The 27993-nt window shown below is 52.7% G+C and overlaps 1 protein-coding gene across 2 annotated transcripts in view; it reads right to left on the bottom strand.

The window, feature by feature from the left end:
* The window catches only part of STK10 (serine/threonine kinase 10), a 52543-nt gene that overhangs the window by 2974 nt on the left and 21576 nt on the right, over window positions 1-27993 (bottom strand). Inside the window, exons 1-17 of one of the 2 annotated variants that reach the window (XM_056349085.1) lie at window positions 24191-24209; window positions 18891-18939; window positions 16451-16600; window positions 14977-15049; window positions 14019-14213; window positions 12911-12992; window positions 11713-11847; window positions 10078-10620; window positions 6210-6340; window positions 4145-4268; window positions 2732-2911; window positions 2401-2493; window positions 2119-2248; window positions 1581-1705; window positions 871-1059; window positions 454-579; window positions 65-178 (exon numbers count right to left, since the gene is read on the bottom strand). In XM_056349085.1, the coding sequence (XP_056205060.1) occupies window positions 65-178; window positions 454-579; window positions 871-1059; window positions 1581-1705; window positions 2119-2248; window positions 2401-2493; window positions 2732-2911; window positions 4145-4268; window positions 6210-6340; window positions 10078-10620; window positions 11713-11847; window positions 12911-12992; window positions 14019-14213; window positions 14977-15049; window positions 16451-16600; window positions 18891-18936 (2436 nt within the window). In that variant the 5' untranslated portion in view covers window positions 18937-18939; window positions 24191-24209. Of the gene's footprint in view, window positions 1-64; window positions 179-453; window positions 580-870; window positions 1060-1580; window positions 1706-2118; window positions 2249-2400; window positions 2494-2731; window positions 2912-4144; window positions 4269-6209; window positions 6341-10077; window positions 10621-11712; window positions 11848-12910; window positions 12993-14018; window positions 14214-14976; window positions 15050-16450; window positions 16601-18890; window positions 18940-24190; window positions 24210-27993 lie in introns of those variants that run through there. The other variant, XM_056349083.1, reaches the window with a different exon arrangement.

The following is a 27993-nucleotide window of genomic DNA, read 5'->3' as shown; positions in this document are numbered from 1 at the left end:
CTACGGACACTGTCCCCTCCAACCAGCCAAGCAGGACACCCTGCTCACACCAAGGAGGCACTACCTTCTTCCGTGGCCTCAGCTTGTCCCGCCACTCCTTCATGTGCTGGTTGTGGTTCTCATCCAGAGACTTAAGCTTCTGGGTTTCATGCTCAATCAAGAGGTGACACTTTTCATTCTAAACACAGATCACAAAAGAGAACACCCATTAAGCAGCTGGGATGGTAAATCCAGTGGTCAGATAGGACTTGCATCAGCCAGAGGCATTCAGAGCTCTGAGCTCCAGGGCAGGTTTAGACACAGCCACAAGGACCTCACTGGGCAGAGCAAGGGGACCATCAGGTCTACTTCACTGACAGTCCTCTGCAGCCACTTTTTCAGACATGCTTCCTGTGCTGGAGCAGAAACAGTGCACAGGTAGCTTCAAGAGACTGAGCCACAAGGGACAGGTACCTGCAGCTGCTGGAGCTCGTTCGTGTTGCTCTCGCACTGGGCCTGCATGTCCTTCATCTGTGTCTCGTGCTTCTGCTGCTGGTGCAGCCGCTCTGCTTTTTGCCTCTTCTCTTCCTGCTGAGCAAACTGGAAGAGAGAAAAGCAGGTGCCCATGTAGGCAGCACTGAAGCTGGTTAAGAGATGGCCAGCTTGCACTATTGTATAGGAAAGAAAGAAAACCCCAGAGTCACTAGTCATGATGGAAGCAGTGCTGAGAACCACACCTGATGCCACAAAAGCAAAGACCTCTGACATCCTGCAGTGAGTGAGAAATTTGGGAACAGTTGCCTTTTTCCAGCTTCCCTTCTGCCAGTAGGCCAGCAAAGTACTTCACCCCCAAGCCAAGCCTCAACCCTGGAGCCCTTTGCAAGCCCTGACCTGTTTTATCTTCTCCCGCTGCTCAGATGCACTCCCACTGGAGTGGATGTGAAGGCTCTTCTTGTACATGGCCATGCGGGTCTTCCCTTCACTCCGCTGGATTTTGGGGAGCCGGGCTTTCTCCTGCTGCTGCCGAATTTTCAGCTGCTCTAACATGCGCTGGTTGTATCGCTGCATTTGCTCCCTTTCCTGCAACAGCAGAGGGACAGGTATCAGAGGAGGAAGGAGACCTCAGGCTGACAAGAAAGTGCTGAGGAGACCCAAGAGAGCAGATCTGGGAGTTGCACAGAGGTGACTGGTGACAGACAGCTGCAATGGGACAAGAGGTGAGGGCAGCTACTGAACACACTGTGAAATAGAAGAGAAGGGGGGTGTGGAAGGAAGCAGAAATGGCTGTGAGACATGTCGGTCTTCATTTGCTGCTCTGGGAATCCAGCATCCCACGTACTGGACAGTGACAGATTTCCAGAAAAGCCTCCAGAATTCACACCTGCTTCTTGTACGTTAAATGCACGCAGCACAGAGCGTACGTTCCAAGCAAGTAGGCTGACCTGAGCATTATTCTGGTCCCTTTTCACTAATGATGATGAAGTCCCTTAACTCCTAACACACTCTTACCCACTTAGAGCCTGGAAGGGAAACATCCCTTCTGGGGACACCCAGGCACCCTGCTGACCAGCACCCGGAGTGGGGAAGTGCTAACTCTTCACCTTCTCATGCTTCCGGAGCAACTCATGCCTCTGGAGAAAATACTGGTCCTTCAGCTGCTGCTTGATAAGCTGGTGTTTCTCCTGTTGCTGATGCTCTTCAAGATCCCAGATGCATGCCTCCCGGTCTGAGGAAGGGAGAAGGGTCAGGAGACAACCCACCCTGGCTACCCCCACCTCGGTCACATGAAGCATTCCCGAGCACAAGCGATCCCTACACACAGGAGCAGTGCAGCAGATGTGGAGGGTGATGATTCACCTCCTGCTTTCCAAGAGAAATTGGTTGCAAACCATATTGGAGAATCATTTCTTGCAATTATGAAGCCTAATTGGTTCATATTTGTAAAGCACTTTGAAGATTAAAGTGCTAAGTATTATTATTGTTAAACATTTAGACAGGATCTGGCAAGGCTGTTTTTTCTAAATCCTATCCTGCCAGCCTGCAACTCTGTCACAGCATCTGTTGCGTGGGAAGAGCCAGCGTTGGATAAACCCATCGTTACAGCATTTGCTTTCCTCCTTTCCAGCCTTTGCCACCCACCTCTCATGAGCTGCTGCTTTTTGTTCAGGCACTCGCGTTCCTTGTCACAGATCTCTCTCTTGTTCTGGGCTGTTATATTCTTCATGGCTAGCTCCAGGTCCTCCTTCTGCTTGGCCAAAAACTCCTGTTCCTGGAAGAAAACAGCAGTACCACCATGAGCCCTTCTTTTGCTGCAAAAGCTGAAAAACATCTGGTGGTGTTTTAGAAACTGCCAGTCCCTCAAGGAGGAATGATGCTTCATTTACTGCATGTTTCCCAATCTTGGAGTCGTGGTAATCTTACCATGGTTTGTTTTTTCTGGGCAAAGTCATCCATCTTCACCTTCATGTTCCCTTTGCGCTGTTGCCGCGGCAGCTTCTCAACCTCATTTTTGACCTTTGGGGAGACAAATGAGATTTATCAGCAGGTAACTTTAGACCAACAACAACCCCAAGCAATGCCACTAAACAGCTGAACCTCAGGAAACACCCAAATACACCAAAGAAAAACAAGAGCTTCCTGCTAAAACACCAACTGCTTCCCTCTTAAGTTGTGCTACGGAGAAATGCTAAAGCTTTTCTGGAAGAAACAAATGCAGAAAATGAGCTTTCCTCCCTCCTATGCCCATTTTTACCTCCTTCTTCATCTGCTTCAGCTGCTCCAGGAATTTGACATGGTCCCGCTCCTGCTCCAGGCGAATGCGTTTGGCCTCCTCCCGCCGGCGCAGCGAGTGATCTTGTTCCATCTTCTCAATCTGCTGCTTCTGCTGCCGTTCCAGATTTTCCAGTTCGGTGTCGTAGAACTTCTTCTTTGTCTGCATGGGAAGGGAACAGAGGTCAAACTCAGCCTTCTCTCTGCTTTGTTGTCTTCCAAAAGTTTAAAAAAAAAAAAAAATTGCCAACAGAAATAAAAAAGGAAAGGAGGGGGGAGAGGGCAGGGAGTTGCCCTTGCATGGATCGAGCCTCTTTACTAAGTAGAGAGACATTTCCAAATCACGCCCCACGAGGCACACAGGCAGAGCCAGCGCTAGCACCAGCACAAAGCATTTAACTTGTTCTAGCGCTGATGCACTTCAAGCCTTTCTCCTGCTTATGCCCTGATCTGCAATATCCCATTGGGACCTGTGGCAAACATTAGCAGGCAGTGAAGCTCAAGCATAACCAGTTCTTTTTCTGCAGACAAGGACTTCCAAGTCTGAGGGCACTGTGCTCTGACAGTGCCCTCGTGTCTGATCTCTCCCTCCCTGCGAGCTGCAGGGATGCAGCACCTGGGTGTCAATGAGCACAGGCTGCAAACTGCCCCAGGGAAAGGGTGAAGGAAGCAGGTCTGGGGCTTTGGCACACCTCACAAATGAGAAGTGACATGCTAAGATGGGAATTCACAGACGTGGCACGTCAAGACTAGAAATACAACAAGGCACACGACTGAGTGATGGCTCCCAGCCTGCCGCGAGGGGCTGGGGCTACCAGGCACACATGCTAGGTGAATTAATAAGGGGATATTTAAAAGATGGCTCCTGAAAGCTTTAAAGGGACTTATCTACAAAATTATTTTACTTCAGCAAAAACTGCCTATGGAAGGACTAAGTATGTAAGCCCCGTTTATTCAATTTACACTCAAAGACTTGCCAGCTTCCCTGCTGTCACACACTGGCCACACTGCTTTCGTGTTTAAAAGGCTTTCTGTGACATACAGCACAGTGAACTGGTTCTCACAGCAGCCACGAACAGACATAGAAGAAAAGGTCATTAAACAGGCAAAGTCCAGAACAAGCCCTCCCCTGCTACATCATGCCAGGCAATGGCAGTCAGTGCTTCCCAAGCTGCAGGCTGCATGCACCTGATGCCCACAAAAGCCTCTGTCCTCCACAAATGCATGGCATGCCTTAATCCCAAAGGGATTCCTTGGCGGTCCTGCTCCCTCCGGACATGATGCCCCAGGATTGCTGCAACTCAGAGAGCCTTGCCCTGCACAAGGGTTTGCAGGGCATTTGCAGGGAAGTCAAACCAGCTGATAGCCGGGAGCTTCCCCTTCCCTGCCCATGTACCGTCATTTCTTGCTCGAAGCGCCTGAGCATCTGCTCCAGCTGCAGCTGGTGTTTGCTGTTGAGCTGGGCCTGGTTTCGGTGCTCCTCCTTCTGAAGGAGACGCAGCTCCCGCAGCTCCTGGCGCCTGCAGAGGGTTAAAATGGAGGGGGAGAAAGAAATACAGTCAGACAAGTTCAGAGGCATGTGCCTGAGCAGAGATGGCAGAATCAATAACCAGAGACTTCAGCAGAGACTGGAAGGCGCACAGCCATCCCGTAGCACCTCACCACTTGCTTTGAGCACAGGCAGGAGGTAAATGTCAACTGACTGATGCCCTCTCAGGCTCTGTGACACCAGAGCACTGCACGGAGGCAGGATGCTAACTAGGGTAATTGTTGGAAAACCATCCGTTTTCACAGCTAAGGCCTGTTGTTAGCACTCACAGGTTCTCAAACAAGCCCTGTCAAAGATCCTAAGGTGATTCTGCAGACATCGCTCCCCCAGCCAGCAACCAAAATATCTGTTGTGCCAGCTGGGTTAGTGCCTTCAGTGCACCCAGGCCCTGCAACTGTTCTTGCTCACACCTGGGTGGCAGAAAGGGTGGTTCTCCCAAATTCTGATGTATCTACCACGACATTGCATTGCTCTTCTCATCCAGCTTCACATCCAGTGAAAGGGATACTCTGCTCAGATGGTTGCATTTGAGCCCATTTGCCATGTTTGTGCCCGATTGAGTTGGAAATCACTGAAGTACCCAGCAAAAGGAACAACAGCAGCAGTTTCCCCATGCAGGATCCCCACTGTGGCCTCCACTGCTGTGCACGAGCCTTACACAGAGTACAATCCTCTGCAGGGGCCCTCCTAGGAAAAGCACTTTGGGAACATTTCTTCTTTCAAAACAAATCCAAACCCCATTAAACTGACTGGTGCAATATAATGTGCTCTCTTCTGACCTTGCCTCCAAATCAATACCTTGGCATGTTGCAAAACCCCAGAAACAAGCCCCTTAAGTGCAAATCAAGATGCCAGAAATGCTGATCGATCGTGCCCACTAGCTGGCCCCAGGGGAATAACTACTCCCAAAAGGTGTCTGGGGACTTGATGCTTTCCAGCCCAAGCCTCCCCATCTCCTCCCCCAGCCTGGAGATGGAGCAGACACTATTTAAAAATTAAAAAGCAGCCTCTTTCCAGGGATGCCACTGCAGCTGAGTGGACCAGGAAAAAGCAGCTGTGCCTGGAAATTCCCTGTATGCTGATACACATGCTCCCTGTGTTTTGCTGGGGTTATATGCACTTCTCACACAAAAGTAAGTAGCTAATGAACTTCGGCATAGATCTGAAACTAAGACCTAGGAAAAAGGCTACTGCAGGGACACAGTGCTTGGGACAGATTATATTCTCAGGGAGCCCCTCAGAGCAGCACAAGGGAGCCTAGAATAGGGCATCAAGCAAAACAGTTTGTATTTTAATTATCTTAAGGGCCTTTTCATTTCAGTGCTGCTACTGATAGTAACGGAGCTAGAAACAGCAGTTTCTCTTCCTGAGAGCAAGTCATGGAGGTTGGAAAGCTGCAAGATCTGCAAAGGAGTCAAAGGCTTCAGCAGGGAGGATACACTTGTGAATATTAGGTGACACCCAAGGAGTTGACAACTCCCTTGACATGTCTGTTGACATTCTGAGGAGATACAATAAAAAAAGGAAGAGCAGCATCTTGAGAAGGTTTCTGTGCTTATTTCCATTGAGACAGCACATGTACAGCCCTAGAGACACATTCAGTCATCCCCAGAGGACAGATCCAGCCATAGCACAGTCTTCCCTCACCACAGCCTTGCCGTGTCTTATCCCCGAGATGCATCCCTTGTTCCCCTGCATGCAAACAGAGTTCAGCTTATGTGGAAAAGCAAGCCCTCTGCCAGGCAAGGAAAGGCTAAAAGAAGTGATGTCCACACTGGAATGTTGTCCTGTCCACGTGGGGTCAAGACAGAAAATGAGAGGACCTTAGGTTGGTCCTGGATTTGCTTGTGGAGAAGAAAACCCTGCCCCAGCTCAGTGCACTGCCCTCCCTCCACCCCAGTGACCCACTTGCCTGAGAAATCTCATCTCTTCATCTTTCTTCTCATCCTCGCTGATGATCTTCGAGGTGGTGACGCTCACCTCTACTCCATCCACCACAAACTTGCGGGTGCGTTTCAGCGTCTTCTTGTGCATCCGAGAATCCTGAGTTTGGCAGGAAAGGAGGAGGGGAGGAGGCCGTGAAGCAGCTCCCCAGCTTGCTGCATGGGGTGCTACAGCTGGAAGCCTCAGAGCAATTTTGATGCCATTGTTAATGAAGAACATCAGCAAGGAAACCTCATGAAGCGAAAAATCATCAGCATATTTTGAGCCGCCGCTCAAGCCACGCAGCCTTGCTACCATGCCACAGCACAGTGCAATTTCCACCCTGCAGAAACCTGGTCTGGCGGAGAAGCAATCCAAAAAGTCCCTTTGCTCACAGCTAAAGCAAAGGCTGACTGGGGATGCTAGGACCCCCCTTGCATTGCAGTGCTGAGGAATCCACACAAGAAGCAGCTTGCAGGGGTTCCTTTGAAGGCGCCTGGGCCATCTGACCCACAGGTACACCCCATGCGCCCTTGCAGGTGTGAGGCAGGCAAGGCTGCTGCATCAGGCTGCGACTGCAGCCACCGGGAAACAAGCCAGCCCTGCCCAAAGGCTCAGTGCTCCTGTCCCTCTGGCCCTTGTTACCATACTTCCCTAACCACAACCAGCTTCCAGCCCCTTACAGTGACCTCCACAAACCCAGCCCAGGCTCGCTTTCATTAGCATGGGTAAGGACAAGTGCCAGGAGCACTGCATCCTGCCACAGCAGGTCAGCATCCCAAGCCTGGCTGAGGGACTGTGTCCAGGGACTCAGTTTCTTTGGGACAAAAAAATAAAAATAAAATACATATATATATATATATATATATATATATGAATGACTTGAATCACGCAGCCCTACAGGGAAAGCGCAGCAATGGAATGAGCAAAGGCTCCCTGAAGTCCTCTTGCTCTTACGGCAATGACCATTACAGTTACAGAAGATGGCAGAAAAGCTCCACATGAGCCTGCAAGGCCCAAAGCAAGCCTCTGGAGAGCTTGCTGCAATGGAGGAACCAGAGAAACTCCACCGTGTAACAACGTACTGCTGCAGCAATGGTTTAGCCAACACAGAGAAGTTGTTGCAAATAACATTTGCATGAGACCAGCTTAGGTCATGAAGGCTTTTACTGCTCCAAACTGAATTCAAACAACTGGCTGAAACTGCATTTCCCAAATGAGAAAATGCCATCATTCAGCTGCCTGTGCTAGCCCCAGTGCCCATTAACACTGAATCACTGCCTCAGCCCAGTGACCCATGGCTGCTGCAGCCGGGCCGGTGTCCAGCCCCAAAATGGTCCCCAGGCTCTTTCCAACGGCTGAACAAGCAGCTCCCTGCTTTATTCACAGAGATCCTCAAACTTAGGTCTAATAGCAGCATTACCAATTTTCTCCTGTCTTTTCTGTTATCCCTTGGTAGCAGACCAGCATCCTCTCCTGAACACAAATAAGTGTATTTTCAAGCATTCCTGCTAAGTAAATTGTTCTCCAGAGAACAGTGAGAAACTGTGGTCAGATGGGATGCTTGAATGCCCACTCCGAGCAAACTTCACATCCCAGTGTGCCTCCTCCAGCTCCCAAAGGTTTCAGCCAAAGCTGTGAACTACCAGTACCCATGCAGCTCAGTCTTCAGAAACTCAAACTAGAGACTCAAAAGGAGTTCCCTCCAGAAACAGCTGCATCTGAGAAAGGCAGAAGGAGATGGATAGGGTTTTGCAAAGGTAAACCAACCTATTTCTGTTTTCTCTGCCAGCTACAGAGAACTCAGACTCACTGGTAGATTCCTCATCCCTAAACTTTCTAAAAAAAGAAAAGAAAAAAAAAAAAAAACAGACCTGGATATTTTTTACCGAAGTTCTGGTGGAATTTTTTATTTTTTATCTGGACTAAACTATAAGCAACTGGGAAAATAGTCTGGTAATAAAAGGGTCACCTTAACTTTGCAGTTTAGTCTGTGATAAAAAGCATGTAATGGTTAATGTTTACAACCAGAAATGGTTTAACTCTTCACTTCCCCTTCTCTTGCTGCAACCTGCCTGGCACCCTGCGCATGAAACCCAGCAGTGCCAGGAACAGCAGCAAGGTCAGAGCAGGGGAGTTTAACCCCATAAAGATAAGGCTGGGCAAGAAGCCTGGGTGACGAGGGAGCAGCACAGCCTGGTACATGCCCCCCCCCCCCCCCCCATGCACTTACAGCTCACTGTGCAAAGCAGAAGCTTCAGTAGTGTCTTTCTCAGGGCCCTCCAGCAGCAGCTTTCCTAGAGAACAGCTCTGCCTTGAGCACCTTGCTCGGAGGGATGCTGTTTAGTTTGTTCTGAGCATTACCTCTGTCTGGGGCAATTCATACCATGATCTGACATGACCATCTCTGAGACTTGCTCCCTGCAAAACCCAAAAAACTCCCCTTCTAGGGGCCAACTGGGGAAAGCAATTACACATGTGGCATCGCATTCATCTTTGTCTGGCCTCAAGGAGCCCAGGTGTCATGAGAAAGGCAGTGAGGAGAGGTAAATAGTTATGCAAGAGCATCACACTCCCCTCATTAGGGATCCACATTGATTGCAGGCTCCTGTGGGGGATGCTGCCTCTCATGCTTGCAGCAGGAGAGGGGAGGGGAGGAAAATTTTGCCATGAATGTTTTTCGGGCACATTTCTGTGCTGGAAAGCTATCTATCAGCTAAGCTATCATGCAGGCAATTGGATAAAGATCTTGTGCAACACACCACTCTGCCCTCTCAAGTCACAGAGATTTCTTCTTCTGAAGCTCAGCAAATACCATTCCGGTTATTTTGCCTCTTCCTCTAAGCTGTGCTGACCTGGCTGGCTCTAGGTCACAAGCATTCCCAGCACCCAGAAAGCTCTAGCAAAAGCCAAGAAGCCTGGGAGGTCTTCCTGCAAGTCATTGCTGATATAAACCAGGCCAGATGTATGGCAGGTTGGAAAAACTGAGAGAGGCACCAGCCCAAATAAGCTTTCTCAAGGGGCTAGGTGTTCTAGGAAAATGCAGCAGAGCGATGGGCAATGGATAAAGTTTAGGAAATCATCTTTTGGGTTTCATACTTGTCCTTGCTCTGACTGTACAATTGCACAAGTCAGGCAAGTGGCACGGCTGCTTCACAGGGACCCAAAATAGCTACAAAACATCAGACTTCAATTAGATTTCAGTGGCCTGGGACAGCCGAGAACATCTGTACCTGCAGCAGCTCCACCAAGAGCTTCTCCTTCACTTGACAACACGCCACATGCCCATGGCACAGCTTAACCCGACAGTATGTGCTGTGCTGCCCTGAGCCCAGCTGGGACAGGTACCCCATAGACAGGGAAAACAAACCATTCAAGGATTTGCCTAGAGATGGGCTTCCTCCCTCCTCAGTGGTCCTGTGTCTATTTGCAGAGCTCCAAGCCTGGATGCTCACATCACTGTGGACAGCCTTTCTGGTTGTCTCGCCAAACAGCACTGGGGTGGCACCTGGGTGGTCTTTAGCATCATGCTAAAGCAGGATTCCCAGACCCCATGTCTTCATCCAGCCTCTGTCCTCTCCTGCTTTACCTGCTCCCCAACTTCAGGCACAGGGCAGACTACGGGCAACTCACTTTCTCCTCCTGTAGTTAAAGATCAACCCCATCTAGAGCTCAGCACGCTGCTGCCTCAGGAAGGATTTTAAAGGGCTACAGCTGAAGCGTGCATGTGCACAGCCTCTCCAGGAAAGGATCGGAATTTCAGGTACTTGGGTAAAAAGGGAAAGAAAACCTCAGCACTTTTTAACAGGGGGTTTTGCTGCCCTTCCTTCTCCAGACCCTCTGCCCATCACTCTCACCTTCAGGGAGATGGACCCACTCTCTCTGTTGAGGGACAGGTCAGCAGACAGGGAGATGGTGAGGTCCATGCTTTCAGAGGCTGAAGTGCTGCCAGAATCTGAATCGGCTTTGGACCGGCTGCCGGGGAACAAAGCTGGGGGATCCAAGCTTCCATTGGCAAGCTTCTCCTCCATTAAGTTCTCCAGGTGGCTGCTCTCTGGTCGCTCCCCGATGCTCTTCCGCTCCTTGTTGTCTGGCCTGGGCTGCTTGTCCCCCTGCGCTGAGTTACTCAGCCGCCCAGGCTGCGAGATGATGTCTGGCTTGCCCTGGCTGGCTGAGATGGCAGCACTGGCAAGGGTTTTTGTGGAGTGGTTGCTCTCCAGTTTATCAGTGTCACTGCTTATCCCTTCGTCTGAGACTTTATTGCTCTGTCCATCTGTGGTCTCCTTGCCAGTCCCCATGGGCCCATTCACTGCCTTGGGCAAGGAAGAGTCTGGAAGCTTCTCCCCATCAAAACTTAGCTGACTCGCCTCAGAGGGGTCTCGCTTGTGCTTACCAGGGGACTGGAATGACAGAGAAGGGAAGGTGTTGTGTTAAAGTGGTGATGCAAAACCCAACTGCAAAAGCTGCAACTCAGAATCATAGGACTGTTTGGGTTGGAAGGGATGTTAGAGGCCATCTAGTTCCCATCCCCCTGCCACGGGCAGGGACACCTTCCACCAGGGCAGGTCACTCAGAGCCCCGTCCAGCCTGGCCCTGAGCATCCCAGGGATGGGGCATCCACAGCTGCTCTGAGCAACCTGCTGCAGGGCCTCACCACCCTCACAGCAAAGAATTTCTTCCTAATATCTAATCTAAATCTACCCTCTTTTAGTTTAAAACTATTTCCCCTTGTTCTACCACCACAGGCCCTACTTAAAAGTCTCTTTCCATCTTTCTTACAAGCCCCCTTTAGGTTCTGTCCCATGCTTCAGAGTGAAGTCACCCACCCCTAGAGTTACTGGAGGAAGTCTTCCCTTTTAGTGCATCCATGCTGGAATACTTCTTTCTCCAGGTTTGCGGTCCCTAGGACTATGGGCACTGCCTGGAAGGAAACAGCACAGTGGGGAAGCTCCAGAACCTGCAAATTCTGAAGAGGCAGTCTAGGAGTTTGCATACCGAACGCCTTTTCCCGCGGCTAGCTCCACCATAGATTAATCACTGTCCTTTGCCACAGACAAGGGAGGTCAAGGCAAGTCCCCCAGCAAAGCTGCCCAGGCAGCCTTGAGACATCCCCTTCAAAGAGCTTTGCCCAGCTCCCTCCTAGGGCTGGTGGTGCCTCACCGCTGCACCCTGTGCTGCCGGCACTGCTTCCAGTCCAGCTTCTCTAGCCTGCACCATGGACTACTTTTCACTTTTTTTTTTTTTTTTAAATACTTTTTGCAAGCCCCTCCTGTGAACAGAAAGCCAGGCCACATGCCAGCATCATTTCTCCATGCCCTTGGCAGCCACCAAAAAAAGAGCCCTTCCCTGGCCAAGCAACCGCTTCCCTCTCCACCTGATGGGGCCCAGAATAGCTGCAAACCAGCCTTCTGGAGCCTAGAAAAGTTGCTGGGCTCTTTTCTCCACCACTGCCACACCAGCAAGCTTGCCAGCATGGGGCCGGGAGCACTTACTGAGGCAAACTCCGACGAGTCATCATCTTCTGCTTCATCCCGACTGTCCTCGATCTCTTCCATCACCTCAGCCTTGGCCTCAGCCACCAGCTCACGCAGGGCACGGTTGCTGGTCACCTTGCTGACAAAGGGATGCTGAAAAGCCAAGCACGATGCACACACGTGAGGTGACCAAACAACAGACCTCATGAGCTCATGCATGGGGATGGCGATGGCCAGGACCACTTCTTGCTTTAAAACAACTGCAAAGACCTAAAGACATGGCTCTTGCCAGCATACCCAGGCTCAGCCCCCCAGATGAATTTACAGATACGTGCTGCACGTATGAGGAAGAACAAGAGAACACGATGCTGAGGTCCTGCACCAGCTCTGCACACAGATGCTCAAAGCGTGGGCTCTGCAAGGCTGCTTCGTGTCAACGCCCCCCAAACAAAAGCACCAGCTGCATTAAAACAAGGGGCTCTCACTGCAGAGGAGACGTGCCCCCTCGCTGCAGGCAGGCTGAGCACTGGGGTGCAGGTCCGAGCCCGCAGAGTGCCATGAGGAGCAGGGCAAGAGCCAGCCTGCAGGACCCCTGGGTGCAAACGGAGCACGCAGGAAGGTTTAACTGAAATCAGGCTCAAACTGCCCAGTGCACACAGCAGGGTGTTCGCGTTGAGCTTCAGCAAAAGGCTGGGGAATCCCTCAGGTTTGCAGACTGCTGCACATTTCCCCCTGCTGACTCCGGTGCGGGGCGTGCCAGCGCTGCAGAGCGAGAGCATCTGCCCTCAGTGGGGAAAAGCACCTTCCAGGTTTTTGCTATTATTTTGCAAGGGGACAGGAGTAAAGGAAAGGAGCTGAATTTAGATCTCGGATAACCAGGTATAATCTGAGCTGGCTGCCACGTGGGCGTTTTTAGGCAATGGGAGCCATTTCTATTCCAGCTGCTGTCCACAGGGGCTCTGCAGTTTGTTCCAAAGGGAGAAACATTGCTGTTCCTTTTTGGAACATTTTAGTGGCTGAATAGTACTATGAACTGTCTAAACAAGACAAAAATAATCTGAAACCAGCCTAGGGCCCATCAACACTTTTTTTTTTTTTCCTTTTTACCCTCCTTAAGGAGAACCTAGCTGTACAGACACGAGTGGCTCGGACAGTCACAGACCCAGGCAGACAGACACCTGCACTGATCCAGCCCAGGGGCCGGTGCTGGTCCTACCTCCAGCAGCTGGGCAGCACTGGGCCGGGTCTCTGGGTTCTTGTCCAGCGCAGTCTTCAGGAAGTCTCTGAACTCCAGGGACCTTAAAACACAGTCATTGGCAAGAAGTTCAGAAGAGGGAAAGGCCTCGAATGCCACAGGTAATCTGCTTGATCCCTTTGCAGGTCATGTCCCAGTTTGCAACTGGCTATAATCACCTTTTTGCTCCCAGCGTGGGAAACCCTGTGCTCAGTTATTCTGATTATTTGTAAGAGAATCAGCAACATGGCCAAGTGAGGGACTAGATTTTGCCTTACCTGTGATAGCAACAGACAGCAGGACTGAGCACCAGCTCAGTGCCCCAGGGCCAAGGTGGAGAGACAGGAGAGGACACCAGCAGTCATTCTCCAAAGGAAGCCCAGGGGAGGAGCTGCTTGTGGGCAAGGATGCTCCAGGACCCATCCCCACAGCTGCAGTGTGAAAGGACGGCTGTGAAGGACCAGGAACCCCATAGGAGGGCACCCTCAGCCTGCACAGCACAGCTCGGAGACACAGAGCATGTCCCTGCTCCAGAGGACGCGCTCCCACCCTGCCTGCTGGCCTTTAGCGGCTACCTGAACCCCTGTAACAACACCCATGACTCCAGTGCTCTCCCAATATTTTGCTGCTGGCCATCATGCAGTGGCTTTTATCATGGTTTTTAAAAAATAAATAATTTTTTAAAATTAACTGATTGGATTTAAAAAAAAAAAAAAAAAAGCAGAAGAAACTTTCCAAACTCCAGGAAAGAAATTCTGGAGCTCTTGGCCATCTCCAGGTTTAGAGGAAAATCTGCCTTTCATACAAAACGAAGATGTTTTCAAAACAGCCAAGGCATCATCCTCGCTGCAGCAGGGCTGTGGGGGGACAGCAGCTCCCCCCGTGCTGCCTGCACACCCCCAGCACAGGGATGACCGTCAGCCTGCAGCGCTCTGGGGCCTCCTGGCACACAGCTGGACCTGGAATACAGCTCGGATCCTATGCTGGGTTCTCAAATTAAACAATACTTCTATAGAAAAGGCTATTATCTCTCCCTTAAAATACCGTGTCAACTGGGAAATGCATACTCTGCTGCCCCAAACCCCCTCACCATTTGGAAGGGCAGCTGAGCGTGGGGGGGTCAGACTTGGCAATCTTCAGCAGGACTCTCATGGGGTTGAGCTCGTGATGGGGCGGCTCAATCTGGGCCATTTCGATCAGCGTGATTCCCAGGGACCAGATGTCTGCCTTGTAGTCGTACGGAGTGTCCTTCATGGTCTCACACATCACCACCTCCGGGGCCATCCTGCAAGGGGCAGAGCAAAGAGCAGGGATAGGGAGGAATGGCACCAATGCCACAAAATGTGAGCCTTGCAGCAGCAATTAAATGCTTTAAATAATCTGCAGCATTGTATATATATATATAAAAAAAAAAAACAAAACACCAACAAACCCAGTCTTTCCTCCTAGCTCTGGGTTTCAGAAGCAGCAGCATCTTTTCTAAGGGGTCCAACCCCTCCCTCTTCCACAGACCAGCCAAGACAGCCCAGGCAGCCCATGGAAACCCCCAGGCCACTGACATCTGGCGCGGATGTTGCTTCAGACGATAAATTAATCCTTGACGATTCCGTTCCTTCAGCAAGTCGGGTGATTTAGAGATTGCGTTTCTGGAGCGAGGAGTCATTCCCATGTGCTTGGAGACACTTCAAAGCCCACTCCACCCCCCAGGGTGGGGAGAGAGGGCAGCGCACACACGCGAGCACACGTGCGTCCCTTGCTTCTCCCAGCCTGGAGCACGGTGGCCTCTCAGCCGGCTCAGGTCATCATGACACTGGGCAATGCTCCCGTACACCGAGGCTGCTCACAGCTCCCTTCAGGCAAGGGAAACACTTGCACACGTGGACACCGGCCAAGATTCCTTGTTAAAATCCTCCCACCTGGGCTTGGTAAGACACTATGGTCCAACACATCCTGAAGGTCACCAGCTCTCAGGTTCCGAGCAAGTCTGATTTTTCAGAAAAGCAAAGCTCCTTGCAAACGCAGGACTTCTTAGAAAGCAGGTAACTCACCAGTAAGGGGTCCCAATGAAGGAGTCTCGCTTCTGCAAGGTTTTTATGTTTTTGGCAGACACTCCAAAGTCAGCTGTAAAGAGCAGTAACATTAGATGCTGTAGGAAAGCTGAAAGACCCTCCTGAATTAGCACACTTGGCTGCAATGCAGATTTAAAAGCAAACACACATTTAAGGCAAGAACATGATACAACGTGCTGTTTCCTCGAAACCAAGCATCAGAAATTAAATTTGCTTTTGGGTAGGTAACAACCAGGGACCTTCCCCTCCCATGTACTATAAGACAGGGGCATAACAAGCCACCCCTACTGTAACCCAGACCCTACACATCTCGAGGGAAGTCAAGATCTTTTCCACAAACAAAAGCAGCTCCGTGGCAAATTGGTTTCAGGACTGCTATTTTATAGCAAAAAGTCTCACTTTACACCAGAAAAAAACCAAAGTGCCATTACATTCCCTTCAGCCTCATGCACAGTGGTCACTGCATGATGCCTTTCCCTGATTTTGTCCCTTCCATAGAGAGCTGATGAAGCCAACCCAACCCAAATCAAATCAGTAAGACCTGCAGAGGGCACCGAGCCCACTCTGGGGCAATTCGCTTTCTGAGATGGCCCTGATGAGCTGTTATCCGTCTGCACCCTGGGCTCAGGGTGTCCCTGATTGTGGGTCACCCTTGGCCCAAGCCGGCAGAGGGTTTTCACACTGGAGCACGACCCATGGTCACAGGAAGGTTTCTATCATCTCAGGCTGGCTGGTCTCCATCAGCACCCACAGACATATCCCAAGAACACCCCTTAGCTGCTGGCACACCTCGTCAAAGTCCAGAAGGAGACCCACACATGTCTGACCACTCCCTACAGACAAAGCTACCTTCTCATCCCCCAGCAGGTAGCTAATGACAATTCCACTCAAGCCCATAGCAAGCTGGCAAAGAACCCCTTTGGCAAAACTTGCCCTGTCACCACCAGACCTGCTCTGGAGATAAGACAAATTCTTCCAGCTCCCAGACCTGCAAACTGGCACCCTGCACAGGATGCTCAGCAGGACAAAAAGCATTAAAAAAAAAAAAACCAAGTTCAAAGAGGGATTAAACAGATTCATGAAAAAGAAGTCTACGAAGTGCCTGAGCCCAGCTGTGGCTGGGGGAGTCTCAGTGCCTGGCAGGGTGCTAAACACAGCACATGGCTCAATGGCAGACTCGGCCGCCCAGGAAACAATACACAAGTTTTCCCCCACCTTGTCCTGCCGGAGCTCATCAGCCAGCAGACAAGCAGCTGATGTCCCGCAGGTGGGCAGAGAGCATCCCTCAGTGCCCCCCGGTGCTCGGGCATAGCCAACACTCCAACACAGCTCCCAGCAGCACGTGGCTGTCATTAGTGCACCATGGAACGGTCCCAAGCAGCACCATGGCTCACGACTGCTCTCCCAACAGGCCTGGCTGAGCAAGCCCCTGTCCCGTGTGCCGGTGGCTCACCGAGCTTGATGTCCCCATCCTGGGTGAGAAGCACGTTGCCTGCCTTCAGGTCACGGTGGATGATCTTTTTGCTGTGCAGGTAATGGAGGGCTTCCAACATCTGGCGGCAAATCACCTGAATCTGAGGTTCAGTCAGGCCCCGGTCCAGCTCTGCAGGGAGGGAGAGAGCAGTTAAACAGGACAGAGATCCAAGCGATGCTCCACCTGAGCAGCAGGAAGGCATGGGCTACCCAGCAGACCATTTAAAAATCACTGCCCATGTGTCAAAGCAGCAGGAGACCAATGCAAATCAGCTTGTTAAGGTAATTTATTCCCTAAGTCAGCTCTCAGTGCAATGCCTGCCTGCTTGCGGCTGCTGGTTTATAGCTCCCTCCTGGGGAAGCATGGCTGAGGCATCTGGCCCAGGAATAGTGAGTGGATGAGGAGGACGAGGACGGGGAGCCAGGCATGCCTGTGACGGGGATCTAACTGCAAGTTCCCTGCTGATTTGGGAAACAGGTCCCTGCAGACAAGCTGGGTCTTGCTCAACATGGGGACGATGCTACAGAGAGGAGGTTAGCTGAACTTGGCTGCAGGCAGCAGCAGGGTCAAACGCAGGCATGAACACTTGGCAGCTCCGTATGCAGCCATGCTCTTAACCCCCAGGGAGCTACTCCTGCTGCAGAGATGCAGCACACCCCCATACATCATGAGGAACATGCTCCTTCCCAAAGGAACAAGCAATGAAAAGCTCACCAGCGCTATCCCTACCCACTGCTCTGAGCTGGTTTTTCAGGTAGCATCAGGAACCAGCACACCAGTTCATACCCTGCTGTCTGTCTCTATTTCTGAAACCTGTGGGGACACGTGGCCGGTTGACATGACCTCCCTACTAAGCTCTGCCCGGCCATCTTCACCATCCAAGACCGCTTCCCAAGGCGACAGCTCTGCAAACCATCAAACTTGCAGATGGTTGGCATCGCAGGAGCTTCCCTCCCCCTTCCACGAGCCCTTTGCAATGCAGATCCCTCCTCAGCACAGCCAGGATGGGAGCTGATGGATGGACCCCAGCAACTGGGACAGACGCTCCTTCAGAGCAAGGATCTTAACCACAGGCTGGGGGATGCTGGGTCAGCCTCTTTGCTCTTCCTCACCATGATCTCCCTCGCTCTGGAGGAAGCTGATGATTTCCACTCTCCCTGGAGTGTCTGGCAGAAGTGAGGTGTAGCAAGCCACAGGTTTTGAACAACAGATTTCAAAGGCAAATGCCAATTGCTGGTGGGGATGAGGAGGTGGAACAGGCAGCGTTTGGCAGCTCTGAATTTACTAACGCTGGGAGCATCCCTCAGCTCTGGCTCACAGCGTGTCCTGCCCCTCATTTGGCAGGGTGATGGCACTACAGCCAGACCACTTGCTCACGGTTCCCTATGCTCCCCCTTCCCAGGACCTCCAGAGACCCAACTACCATGGATACAGCTCCATGAACACTCAGGGGGATTTTTGTGTCCCAAGAGACAGTACACCCCTATTGAGGTTTTCCAGGGGGAAGACATATTTTCCTCCAGCACTTCAGAACAGGTACTTTTGCATGCAGTGATTTGGACCTGCTTTAAAGAAGTTCCCTAAAGCAAGCACAGGTTTTAGGGGCTGAATCAAAGATGACAAATTTTGGGTCCACGCTTTTCCTGGCAATCAAAAGAAAGCAAGGCCTTTGGAAATAGCAGAGCTGAAAGGGAGTAACCCTCGGGGAGATGTGGCTCTGTCCCAGGGGCTCCAGGCAAGAGTGCCACGTTTGCCATGCAGAGGGGACATCACCCTCCACCACATCTGTACAGCCCTGGCACAGAGGGGCTGCGGCACCAGCCAGGGCTGTTTTGGGGAACACCCACACACTCCCAGTCTCCCAGCAGCTCTATGTGGAAGGGAGGAGTTAAAAAACGGGAAGATTCCTGGAATTACTGCAAACTGCAGTTTATTTGGACACTCTGCCGCTTCACCAGATGACCGATACCATACGGAGAAGTCAGCAAGAAGATCCTGGGAGATTCATCACGACAGGCACCCAGATTAAATCTCTTGGCCCTGCTGTGCTTCCCGGGAAGCTGTGGGAACAGGATCCCAAGCACCCGGTGCCTCCAGCAGATAAATATTTAAAGCCATCTTTCCCTTCCAGTCGGACTCTCCCTTCTCCCCATGCCTTGTGATCTGCTGATCCCAGCAGCATTTAAATCACAAAAGGACATCAAAGTAGCTCAAGAAATGCCCCAGGGCTGCCACACCTTCTGCTCCGAGTATGAAAATAGGCAAAGTCATGGGAGAGAAAGGTAGCTGGAGAAGCTGGGGCACCCACATTTGCTGTCTGTCCAAATGTTGCCCCTGAAAGCATGCCAGAAGGCTGGAAACACCTTGTAGGCATCTCCCTGAGCACGGAGAAGAGCCCGGCACCACGCGCTGCACTCACCCAGCATGGTGGCATCCACCGCCCCACCCGGGCAGAACTCGATCATGATCTGAGGAAACAAAGAGAGAAAAATTAAGTGTCAGGTCCACATCTTACCGAGCAAAGCCCACCAGGTAGGAAAGAGGAGACAAAAGCATTGGGTTTTGCTTCAGCCATCTCAGAGGGATCATCCCCATCACCGTGACACCCCCAGCAGTCGTGCCTGGAGCCCGTACCTGGACACCCACCCCGAGCAGCCAGCTTCAGCTTCCTCTCTGTTTACATCTCTTTGTATTGCGTTTTGGAGCGAGGGCTGCTCCAGAGAGCAGCCTTGCCAACAGGATGAGATAGTTGTCATAGCTGGAAGCTGACGTGGCTGGGAGAAATCAGGCAAGATTTTCTTTGGCAAATGAGAGCTGGGGAGGGCTGTTGGGTCTTTAATTTTTTTTATCCCCCCCTCCGTCCCTTGCTCAGTAGTTCGTTGCTCTCTTGATTTTGAGCAATTTGAGGAGAAACTATGTCAATGAAGAGGTTGAGCACATTCACCAGATCATGCACATCCCTGGGAGAGAAACAGCATCAGACTCCTGCCAGTCCCCAACACCTGCCTGCCTGGCCGCTGCTGTTCCACCCCAGGGTCAGGGGCACCCACCGGGTGGGCCCTTCCCCAGCACCCCAGGGATGCAGGTCCTCCTCCCCCTCACCTCTGCACAAACTCAGCCAGAGCTGTTCCCAGGTGGGGCTCAGTGCCAGCCCCTGCTTCCCGTTCCTTCGGGGCAGACCAGGCTGCACAGATTAAAATTTCAAGCAGCCAGAGGTTACAAGGGAGAAGGGATGCTTCACCTCCCCAACAAGTTCTTCTTGTTGACACGACATGGGGCAACATATCGGAGAGGTGAACGGCAGAGTTTATCTTGAGGACAACGACCAAACAAACCCAAGGCAGCATTTCCCAGCACAGCTCTCTAAGCCCTTCAAGTGGAGGTCAGGTTATCCAGCAGCGCTCTAAGCACTGGACCAAGGGCCGAAGGAAGAAGGTTCAAGCTCCCTCCTTCCCATGGTCTAACCCTGGAGCTCCAGGCGAGCCACATCCCACCCTTTTGTCCTGCAGTTTGTACAAGTGGAGAAGGGAAATGCTATTATTGACCTGGGCTGTGGTGGAAGACACAACTGCTTTGTTTTGGAGGAGAAGGGGGAGCAGTATCAGGTGCTGGGACAGAGCAAACCTTGAATTGCTCTGCGAGAACCGGCCCAGGTCCAAGAGTCAGAGGGGAGACAATGCTGAGAAAAGAAACCCAGGCAGGCTGGGCAGCATGGCACCGGCACTGCTGGAGGAAGCGGAGAAGAATAACCAGAGGCCAGGGCTGGTGAAGCATGTGAAGCAGGCAGATGGAGAAAAGCATTTGGGAAAACATTTGAACCATTTGCAAACCAGGAGAACAAATCTGTGCCGATTCAGAGCGGAGCAGGAGCCCGGCAGGGAGGAAGCCAGCGGGCCCGCAAAGCCCTTGCACAAACGGGCCACATCAACATGTTTTTTTCTAGCTTGAGGTTATACCCTGAACCAGAACATCAGCAGCTCCACTACAAAGTTGCAAGGCAAGAATTGCCTCCTGCTATGGTCTCCCCAGGCACAGAGATCTCCCTTGGACCCCCATGCTCCATCATCACCCCAATGCAGCTCTAGGAGGCTCATTTCTACCAATTGTTTTTATAGCGTTCCTCATCACGTTCATCAGAGCAGACTAACACCACTAGTGGACACCAGCCCTTCCTGGTCTCCTCAGAGCCCAAAGTGCCAGAAGCAAACCCCAAAAGAGCCCCACACCAATGCCAACCTGCCAGCTGGGAGGGCAAGGGTTTTCCCTTGCCCTGGGAGGCTGCGGGGATGCGTGGGGCTCTGCTGGCACAGCCAGCCTGGTGACAGTACCTCCACACAGTGATACCACGATCCCACCAGCGGGACTTGCCATCTGCCAGGCCATCCAACCTGCCACTAGCCTAGACCAGCCAAGTGAGTGACCGCTGGCTGCATCACCCGAGCCCACAGGGCAGGGCTTGCAGCGGCTGCAGAAAGACAGTGCAGACCTGATCCCACCTAAGTCTGAGCATCACAGCTTTGCGCTGATCCAGCTGGCAGAAAACTTGCCCCTACAAGTGATGCTACCTCATCACTGAATCACAGTCCAAGGTTTCATTCATCTCACATGGGCAATCCTTTCCTGCTCCTGCCAATCCAGGCACCTCAGGAAGTCACCTGCCCAAAAAGGGTGGTCTCCAGGTTTCAAGAAACAGCCTGCCTTACATCCAGTCAGTAAGGAAGGCCTGGATGAGAAGCTTGTCAATGCTACCAGGCTCAACTCTTGATTTTAAACAGTCCGAAATCTTCAAGCAACCCTGCCCAAATCAGCTGCTTATGTGGCCTGTGCCATCCAGATGACTCTGGTGCTTTTATTGCTGATGCTCAGCAAGCAGCTTTACAGCTTCTGCTGCTTTGTGTGTCCCTACTAAATGAAGTCCCCTGGCATCTCACACAGCTCCGCTTACACAGCCTCCAGACTGAGAAACGTGATTGTAATTTTGAGGGGTGAGACACACAGAGGGCAGCCAGCTGGGTGACAGCCAGTCTTGGTCAGCAGGGTCCCCGGGAACCCAGTGTGGTCCCCCTGGGGCAGATGCTGTGCTGAGGTTTCCTACCAGGGGCACGGCTGGCACAGTAAAAATGTGCTCTGGTCAGACACGTCAAGCTTTTAAATGGGGAAGGGCCAAGCACAACACACCCTACTCTGGAACTGGATTCGTGTGGGATGCGTTTCATCTCACAGTTTCATCTGGGTTCAGCCTAGCAATGAGAAAATTAGGGAAATCAGTCCATCTGAACCAGCATGACTGTGTATGTTTATGCAGGCACAGCAGGCTGCAAGCCAAGCGCTGGGAATATGGGAAATATGGAAAACTTAAAAATATGCATTTTCAACAAGGGCAGAGATGCCAAAGAATAATCCTGGGTGTGGCCAGATTGTCTGAACATCCAAAAACCTAATGCGCTCATTTCAGCCCAGAAAAGCTGATTTAAACAAATGCAACCGGCAATCCCATACCATAGCTCATACACCAACGCACACTTCCTACCAGGAGCAGGGCCAGCTGAAAAACATTTCACCACAGAAGCAGGTAGGAAGGCCAGCCCGGTGGCAGCAGCACCTCTGATCCTCCAGCTGGGGGATGCAAGAAGCTCGCAGAGAGCGGAGGCTGTGCGGGTACCATCCCCAGAGTCACAACGGGGAGGGGGACAGTCAGGTGGTCACTGACACCCCAAGGAGGGACGAGTTGGGAGGGTCCTAGAAGAGAGCTGTTGACAAGAGCCTGTGCAGCCAGGAGGCTGGTGCTTTACGCAAGGGTTGCAAAGGGTTTAACTCTTTGCCAAGGACTGTTTCCACATGCTTTGATATATTGGCTGACTACTCCTTTACTGAGGTGTCCCCAAGCCACAGCTGGAGCAACAGCTGTAGTGACAGTGCCCTTCTCAGTGCTGCCCTTCGCCTCCCAACGCCACACTGGGCTGCTGCTTGCGTGGTGCTCAGTCACTCCCAGCACCTGGGACCCTGTGCAGGGCTCACCGCGGAGCCACAGCGGCACGGCTCAACAGAGATTTCACAACCCCAGTCCTGAAAAAGCTTCGGTGGTCTTGTGAACCAGAGACATGAGACCCGTGGGGGTCTCTGCCCCGGTGTTGATATCCTAAAAGCAGCTCCTTCGCACTAATTAGAGTCAGGGGGAGCACCCACACCTCCCCCTCCTCCTACTTGGGGTCTGGGCAAGGGGAGCCTGAGAGCCTGCTGCAGGTTCTGCAGCAAACAGCCTGGGACGGGGCTGGAGCAAACATCCTGTTTATAATGATTTCCTTCACACAAGAAATCCAGGGACTTCCTCGCCAAAGGCTGCCCAGCCCCTCTGCTGCACTGGGCTGCCAGCGGGGACACGCTGCAGCAACGGGAGCGCTCCCTGCTCCCTCCTGCTGTCACCTCAAACCTGTTCAAAATCCCAGGGATTACACACTATTGCACTTCAGTTTTTAATCCACGGGCCGCTGCAACCACACCTTGCAGGCACATGCGAAATCTGCCGCTAGGTCCCATCACCGAGCAAGGCAACGGACTGTCGCCTGCCTGCCAGCACAGCCAGAGCCCGGTGGTCTCAGCTCTGATGCCGCAGCCAAGAAACCCAGCCACTGCGCTGGGCTCATTTGCAGCTCGATGGGGACGCACGAGCTGCACGCACAGGAACAGATTTGGGCACCTGGTTTATAGACAGAGAAAGGAACCCACTCTTACTACCTCTCAAAACCTTCATACCACAGTTCAAGCACTGCTATTAAAAATAACCAAACCAACAGAAAAAAATTAAGAGGCCCTTTTCTCCTATGCCTTCAGTGAAACAGCATGAAGGAAGGGGTCTGCATGCACATGCTACATGATCTTTCCTTTTCAAGAAACTTTTGCATGGGCAAAATTAAATTTAAACGTAAATTTGAAAGCAAGTCCACTCAAGTTAAAGGGCTTTGCTGGTGACCTTGATTTTTCCGGTGGCTCATCCTAATCCTGCCTTAGGCACAGCAAGATCTGGAAGCATTTTGCAGCCCAAGTGGGAGCGGGGCATGCAGAGGGGGCTGGGGCCTTTTTCTGGACTGTTCAAGTAATAAGTGACTGCCTGGGAGGAGAGGAAGCAGGGTCCAATGAGTCTGGGGTTGCCCAGGAGAATAAATATACATACATATGTATGAAACAGCTACTGCTTAAATTAAGTACTCTTAAAGACACAGGCCTTTAAGTTGTACCTGAGCGAGGTGGGTACCACGTTAGGAGAAAGCATTGTATGACTTTGCAGCTCAAGACAGTAGATCAGACACTGTGCCAGGAGAATCCCTCCGGCACCTTACACCAGCTGAAGGGCAGAGGGACACCAACACAGAAAGCCAGCCTAGGATGGATTAGCGCCCAGTGCAGTTTCTGGGTCTGACAAGCCAGGAGCAGCATCTTCTGCCCAGGTACCAAAGTCCTCCCAGGTAGGACAGAGAGCCTGCTCAGTCCTCCCACCCTGGGCAGGACTGGTCCTGCCTCTTGTGGGTGTGTTTGAGAACTTTCTACAATGTTTAAAAAAAAAAAAAAAAAAAAAAGAATTAAAAAAGCTTATCTTGCAAGGTATTTTCACTAAACACTGCACAAGTCGCCCAGGGTGGAACAGCTGATGTCCCTGAACCAGGGTTTGCAATTGAAGCCCTATTAAGAGGGGGACACACCCGCAGCCCAGCTCTTACTCACCCCATTGGCATGTCAGAGGGCAGAGGTCCCTGAACTGTTCCCTCTGAAGCAGCACTGCAGAAATGCCTCTTCCAGCCAGAAAGGGGGGGGGGGGGGGGGGGGAAGAGGGGGAGGGAAGGAGCCATCAGCTGGGAAAGTTGGGGGTAGCTCATCTGGGGGGGTGGCGGTCCTGGGCAGCCAGGCATTTCCCACGAGTGCAGCAGGCTGTGCAGGGAGGCCACCGGGTCCCCTTAGGATAGGGGAGCCCTTGGCTGCCAGCCCAGTTGTTCCCAAGTCACTGGAGGTGGCGGGTGCCCGCAAGCTCCTCCTGTGACTTTGCTGCTTTCACAGTTACACGTTGAATAGCCCAGTTGCTTTGGACTCACAGTGTTGCTTCAGAGCACCCAGGGCATTACTACATGGGTGCACGCCGTGCTAAGCACTGTAACCACCCAGCCACCTCCCATCCTGCCAAGACCTGAGCACCAGCAGCCACCAGAGGTTGCCTGTGTCCCCAAGATCCACCTGCCCCCATAACCACCCTGCCTCACCCAGAAACGGCTTCAAAACCAGAGTACTTCAGTTTCCTCTCCTAATCTGCAGCAGAGGGTTTCATTTGTTTAAGCAGCTGCCTGCTGCTGGGGAGAAGGCAACCCGCAGCATCCTGCTGCCACAGCAGCCTCCATCACCCACACACAGCCTTGTGGCTCTACCACATTTGTGGGGCAACTTAGAGGCGTCCTTGTCACCCACAGCAGAAAGCAGCCTCCAGCACAGCCATCAGCTCTCCTGCCTTGTATTGGCATGGCAGGACTGGGGAGATAAGAAAAGTAAATGTTGTAAAGTAAACTCTGCTCCATTTATAGACCTAGCCGGTGAAGGGAAGTGCTCTCCAGGTTGCCTCCCTGTCAGCTGTTCCACCTCTCCTCTCTCCAGGATGCTGAGCTGGCACAAAGCTCCTAGAGGGATGCTGCCACTAGCAGCCATCACTTCTGTATTGGTGTTCTCCAAGTTCGAGCAGGGCATGGAGAAGGAGCGGGGTGTGCCACAGCTGGCCTCAGCGATGCTCACCGTCAGAGGTGTCTGCCCTTCTCCCCGTGGAGCTGCCATTGCAGGGAAACCACAGTGGGAGGAGGGTGGCAGGGCTGTCCCCGTGCGCAGACCTGGGAGGGAGAGGCAGGAGGAAGGAGCTGGGGCAGGTGTGCCCGTGTGGGTACCGCAGTGGGAAGAGCAGGGCTTTCCTGCCATCGCCCACCCGCTTACAGAAAAAGCGGAAGAAACGCAGTAAACTGCAACCAGCCCTGTGATTCAGAGGCAGCGGGGCAGGGTGGGGGGCAGAAATCTTTTGCATTCAGCAAAAACGCAACAAAGAGAAAGAGAAAAGAGAAAGAGCCAGAGTGATCGGGGGGACCGGCTGCCTCCAGGCTCTCCTGGTGCTGCAGAGAGAGAAGAGCTGCCCTGTGTGAAGGGTGGGGTGGGGAGGATGGTGCAGAACAGTTAACAGGGACTCCCACCTACAAAACCTTGATGCATCCAGGATCTGTATTGGCACCTCCCCGGTGCTGCCTGCCACTGCCGTCTCCCTGCCTGCTGGGCCGATCTGCTGAATCGGTGATGCTGCCAGCCGAAGCCCATGCAGGTGATGGACACCACTTCTGAAGCCACCCCATGCCGAGCCACCAGCCTGCTCAGCCCCACAACAAGCCCCAGTGAGAGGACCACACTCATGCCGGGGTGCAGGAGGGAAAGGGGGAAAGAAACCCCCTTACAGTGAATTTTACAAAGCTGCTTTTTGAGCTACAGTAAGAGAGCAGGCCCTACTTTTCTATAAGGAGATTGCCCAAAGGGGAAGTCTGGATCCTCCTCCCACCGCAGCGAAACTGGTGGCTGGGAGGCGAGAAGGCAGCTGAGGCAGCACTCCGAGGCATCACCTTGGGTGAAAACCACAAGGCATGTACCATTGCCTGAATTTCAACAGACCGCCTGTTGAGTAACAGCCACTGCCTTTGTGGCTGCAGAGCCCTTCCCCTCTCCCCGCCAGCCCCTGCTGCTGCCCCTCCAGTGGGACACGGTAGCTTGCGCCGCCCCCCCCCCCCCCCCCCCCCCCCCTCCGCAGAGCCCCCAGCCCCACAGGGGCGGCTCGCTGAGCCCCCTGTACCACGGCTGCCGAGGGCGAAGGCTTTGGCCACGAGACACAGTGCCGCCCTTCTGCTGCCAGAACGGGAGCCACAGCCTGCGGTGCCTTCCTTCCCATCCTCTACGCCTGCAGAGCAAGCACGCAGGCAGGCGACACAGTGCTGGCAGCACCCGTGACCTTGCACCACCTCCCCGGCAGCGCAGGAGGAGCCCACCCTGGGATAAGCACCCCTCTCTGCACCGTGCCAACCCACCCAAAACATTTCCTGGCTTCAGGGGGGAGGGCAAATCTCCCTTCAGTGCACTGAGCCCAGGGCAGGACGGGGGTTCCTGGAAGGCCCTCACACAGCCCACGCTGGCACCATGGCACCCACAGCCCAGGATGACGTCCCTGGTATTGCAGGCGGCGCGGGGGAAGGCAGGAGAGGTGGGAGGAAACAGTCTAGACCTCCCCATCCGTGACAGGGTATGGAGTCATGGCAAGGCAGGTCTCGCCTCCCAGCATCTGGATCATGCCCGGTGGGTGAGGCAGGCTCCCTCTGGAGCCCTGCAGGAGCGGTGGGTGGCAGACAGCTCAGACAGTCTCTAGGGCTTTTGGTCTTGACTCAGAGGAGACAGAGCAAGTCCAGGAAAGCATCTTCCTACAGCCCTCAGTCCTGATTCCAGAAGAGCCTGCCCTGCTACCCACAACAGCTGTTCACAAGCTACTGAATGCCGCCATTCCCCCCCAGTTCCTCACTATCAGAGTCTGCTAGTGGCCATCCCACGCGCCTGCTCAGCCCAACAATATATGTGCCGCACAAAATAAAGGATAGAGGCAACAGCTATCCCTGTTCTCAACCTTTGCATGTTACTGTAGCACTGAGGACTCGGACAAGGTCAGGAGCATCTGGAGCAGCGGCCAAAATCTGCACAAGACCAGTGGAGGGGACAGCCCTGGCCAGCAAACTGGCTGCAGCAAAGAGAAAGTGTAGCACAAAGAACATAAATGGCCATTTGCCCGAAAGCCACCCACATCAACGATGGATCCAGACCTCAAGCTCAATCCTGAGACTGCTCTGTGCCAGAGGCACACAGGCAAAGCCCAGTCCCGCATGCAGAGCGGCCACCTGGGCCGCAGATGGCAACCTCCACATGTACCCCAAGATGCCAGCACCACCTCCACAGCCCAGCTATGGCCCAGACACGTAGGGAAGCCAAGCGCCCTCCCCATGAACAGCTCGTACCCAGCCCTGCTAATCTGCTGGGGCTTCCACCCACACTCAACACCTCCAAACACCTGAGCACGGGGTGAAGCGCCACCCCACTCAGCTCCACCCCCTGTCCTTCCAAGCCCATCGTGTCTCCTGGGCTGATGGGCTGAACCCATCCCCATGGATCTAGGAAAAGCTTTGGACACATTTTCATCTCCAACAACTGAGAAAGGGGCTTCAGCTTCCAAGTGACACAAACCCCAGCGGAGAGAGCCATTCCTTGCTGATGGAAAGAACACAGTGATATATTTAGGCACAGAAACCACATTTAGTAAGGTCAAGGGGCATGTCCTTTACTCCTCTGTTTGACATATGAACCCAAGTTCTGCTGGTTAACTGCAAAACTATGCTGTCCAGCCAGCTGCAAGGGGAGGCAGGACAAGCAACAGTGCATCAGCCCTCCCAGCAGCAGCTCCCCTCTTCCCCCCATAGCAC

The sequence above is a fragment of the Falco biarmicus genome, chromosome 8 (genome assembly GCF_023638135.1).
Source record: "Falco biarmicus isolate bFalBia1 chromosome 8, bFalBia1.pri, whole genome shotgun sequence".
Lineage (NCBI taxonomy): Eukaryota > Metazoa > Chordata > Aves > Falconiformes > Falconidae > Falco > Falco biarmicus.
The sequence above is the reverse complement of the archived record's forward strand: the minus strand, read 5'-3'. Positions and strand labels throughout refer to the sequence as shown.